This window comes from Heteronotia binoei, chromosome 1 (genome assembly GCF_032191835.1).
Source record: "Heteronotia binoei isolate CCM8104 ecotype False Entrance Well chromosome 1, APGP_CSIRO_Hbin_v1, whole genome shotgun sequence".
Lineage (NCBI taxonomy): Eukaryota > Metazoa > Chordata > Lepidosauria > Squamata > Gekkonidae > Heteronotia > Heteronotia binoei.
In genome coordinates this window covers 271,004,198-271,007,778 of record NC_083223.1, presented here as the reverse complement: position 1 = coordinate 271,007,778, position 3,581 = coordinate 271,004,198, and the positions used below count along the sequence as shown (strand labels likewise).

The window sequence follows — 3,581 nt, the reverse complement described above, 5'->3', positions numbered from 1 at the left end:
GGGTCATTGGCCTGATCTAACATGGCTTCTCTTATGTTCTTATATGTGTGTGTGTGTGTACACACACACGCGCGCACACATATTGGCCACTGTGTGACACAGAGTGTTGGACTGGATGGGCCATTGGCCTGACCCAACATGGCTTCTCTTATGTTCTTATGTGACACAGAGTGTTGGACTGGATGGGCCACTGGCCTGATCCAACATGGCTTCTCTTATGTTCTTATGTGACACAGAGTGTTGGACTGGATGTGCCATTGGCCTGATCCAATATGGCTTCTCTTCTGTTCTTATGTGACACAGAGTGTTGGACTGGATGGGCCATTGACCTGATCCAACATGACTTCTCTTCTGTTCTTATGTGACACAGAGTGTTGGACTGGATGGGCCATTGGCCTGATCCAACATGGCTTCTCTTATGTTCTTAAGCAATCTCTTGTAAACTACGCAAAGGTACAACATTAAATGTACAAGAGAAAAGGTGATAACAACAACCCTGTGTGCTACATATTGCAATGATATATCCAAATTATTCAACCTTAGTACAAAACACACATGCCACAAAATGTAAAGTAGAAGCAATGTCAATAAATATTTCAGAGATGGGATCAGAGATAAAAAATGGTTACCAACAAGATATTCTGCTAGGGCATATGAGCATAACAGAATACACGTTGTATCAGGCCACTGGCCCATCTTGTCCAATGCTCTGGGTACTAGTTGAGCAATCTTCAGTGTATCTACTGCATCACACTGGCCCTCAATGTAGATGGACCATTGGTCTGATCCAGCAGAGATCTTCTTATGTTCTTATGGAATCCGCTAATTAAGATTTAGCCAATAACCCTTCCAAACAACTCAGCTCTCAAAACAGCACAAAACAAACACCTGAGGAGTTTGTATCAAACTTTATTGTCTAACAGTGGCAACAACAACTAAGAACGTTGCAGTCACGGATGGTGTTTAGGGGCTGTCACCTTGACCCTGGTGGATGTTTTCGTGGGTAGCTATCAAAACTCTGCAAAGGAAACTGATGAATTCATCAAAGCTGACCTGTTCATCCTTATCTTTATCAAGCTCCTCAAATATGCGGTCAATAGAAGCAGGGTCTTTCTTGTTCTGTTAAAACCAACCAAAAAAAAAAAAATGGTGATAGAATTAGCAGAGTTTCAAGCTTGCTATGTAGGCTCCACCCTAACCTTTGGAAATGCCACCCCAAGCAAATCTCCCTCCTATTTAAAATATCTTAAGGACTCAAGCAACCTGATCTGGACAGGGCAGGCAAATCTGATCCCATCATAGAATCATAGAGTTGAAAGGAGACCGATTCCCAAAGAGAATAAAGGAGAATTGACCTGCGGGTATCCAGGGCTTGGGGCGGAGGGGTGTTTTGTGAGATAGAGGCACCAAATTTACAGGATCGCATCCAACACCTCTCCTCAAAAGACCCTCCAAGTTTAAAAAAAGATTGGGCCAAGGGGTCCAATTCTATGAGCCCCAAATTATATTGGCCAGCTTGTCTATATCCTCCTTAAATTGTGGCGCCCAAAACTGAGCACAATACTCCAGGTGAGGTCTAACCAGAGCAGAGTTAAGCAGTATATAATATCTCTGTTATCCATGCACCTCTGAATAAATCCTGTATAAATCGATGGTGCGGTCTCATTTGGAGCCCTGTGTGCAATTCTTGAGGTCACCGCACCTCAAAAAGGATATTATAGCATTGGAGAAAGTGCAGAAAACGGCAACTAGAATGATTACACGCTTGGAACACTTTCCCTATGAAGAACGGTTAAAACGCTTGGGGCTCTTTAGCTTGGAGAAACGTCGACTGCAGAGTGACATGATAGAGGTTTACGAGATTATGCATGGGATGGAGAAAGTAGAGAAAGAAGTCCTTTTCTCCCTTTCTCACAATACAAGAACTCGTGGGCATTCAATGAAATTGCTGAGCAGTCAGGTTAGAATGGATAAAAGGAAGTACTTCTTCACCCAAAGGGTGATTAACATGTGGAATTCACTGCCACAGGAGGTGGCGGCGGCTATAAGCATAGCCGGCTTCAAGAGGGGATTGGATAAAAATATGGAGCAGAGGTCCATCAGTGGCTGTTAGCCATAGTGTGTGTGTGTGTGTGTGTGTGTGTGTGTGTGTATATATATATATATATATATATATATATATATATATATATATATATATATATATATATATATATATATATATATATATATATATATATATATATATATATATATATATATATATATATATATATATATATATATTTGGCCGCTGTGTGATACAGAATGTTGGACTGGATGGGCCATTGACCTGATCCAACATGGCTTCTCTTTTGTTCTTATGATAATCAAACCACTCCTTCCCTTCTCCAGGGTGGGGTTGTGGGAGAAGATGGATGGATGGATGGATGGATGGATGGATGGATGGATGGATGGATGGATGGATGATGATATGGGATTTATATCTCACCCTCCACTCTGAATCTCAGAGCGGCTCACAATCTCCTTTATCTTCCTCCCCCACAACATACAACCAGTGAGGTGGGTAGGGCTGAGAGAGCTCTCACAGCAGCTGCCCTTTCAAGGACAAACTCTGCAGGAGCTATGGCTGACCCAAGGCCATTCCAGCAAGTGGAGGAGTGAGGAATCAAACCCGGTTCTCCCAGATAAAAGTCCATGCGCTTCACCACTAGGCCAAACTGGCTCTCACTATGGAATGGGAAGGAAGTCAAGCAGAAATTTATCTCCACGAGCCCACCATACATCCTGCTCTAGCCTGCTCTTTGCCAAGTTCTTGTCATTCCGCTTCTTCCCATCAGGGCCTCCTTTGTCCATTCCACCCCAAGCAGCCTCAAGAAGAAAGCCAACCTCTCCTAAAGAAGGAGCCCTCTCCAGTCAACTCACCTTCAAGAAGTTGGGCAGTTGCTGCTCAATCAGCTTCCTCAGCTCCCCTTTGCTGAGCACATCAAAATGACCCACTCGACTCGAGTATTGATGGAAAATGTTGACAACACATTCGAGGCACTTTTCCAGCTGAGTCTCTGACATCTTGAGTCAACGAAGACCTACGAAGACAGCATTTTGCTCAGCAGGGAGGAGGGAATACCCATTTCCAGACATTTCAGGACAACATGAAATATGTTGGTCCTCCACTGAGAGCATACATACGTTGCTGGCTACGAAAAATAATTTTTAAGAGAGTCAAAGGTGATTTCCTGTAATGCACAGCACACCCTCATTTCTGTTATTCCACAATTGTCTTAGGTCAACAGCAATTCAGAAATGAAGAAGAAGATGACTGCAGATTTATACCCCGCCCTTCTCTCTAAATCAGAGACTCAGAGCAGTTTACAATCTATAGCTTCTTCCCCCACAACAGACACCCTGTGAGGTGGGTGGGACTGAGAGGGCTCTCACAGCAGCTGCCCACTCCTCCACTTGCACCTGCTAGCATGGCCTTGGGTCAGCCATAGCTCTGGCAGAAGTTGTCCTTGAAAGGGCAGCTGCTGTGACAGCCCTCTCCAGCCCCACTCACCTCACAGGGGGTCTGTTGTGGGGGA

The 3,581-nt window shown here is 44.1% G+C and overlaps 1 protein-coding gene across 1 annotated transcript; it reads right to left on the bottom strand.

Moving 5' to 3' along the window:
• Positions 1–963: 963 nt before the first annotated feature.
• Positions 964–3,069, bottom strand: LOC132583180 (protein S100-A12-like). Its single transcript, XM_060254885.1, has 2 exons — positions 2,926–3,069; positions 964–1,119 (listed from the first exon to the last, which is right to left on the bottom strand). The coding sequence occupies exons 1-2, from the start codon at positions 3,067–3,069 to the stop codon at positions 964–966; spliced, it is 300 nt and encodes a 99-aa protein (XP_060110868.1).
• Between the last annotated feature and the right edge of the window lie 512 nt (positions 3,070–3,581).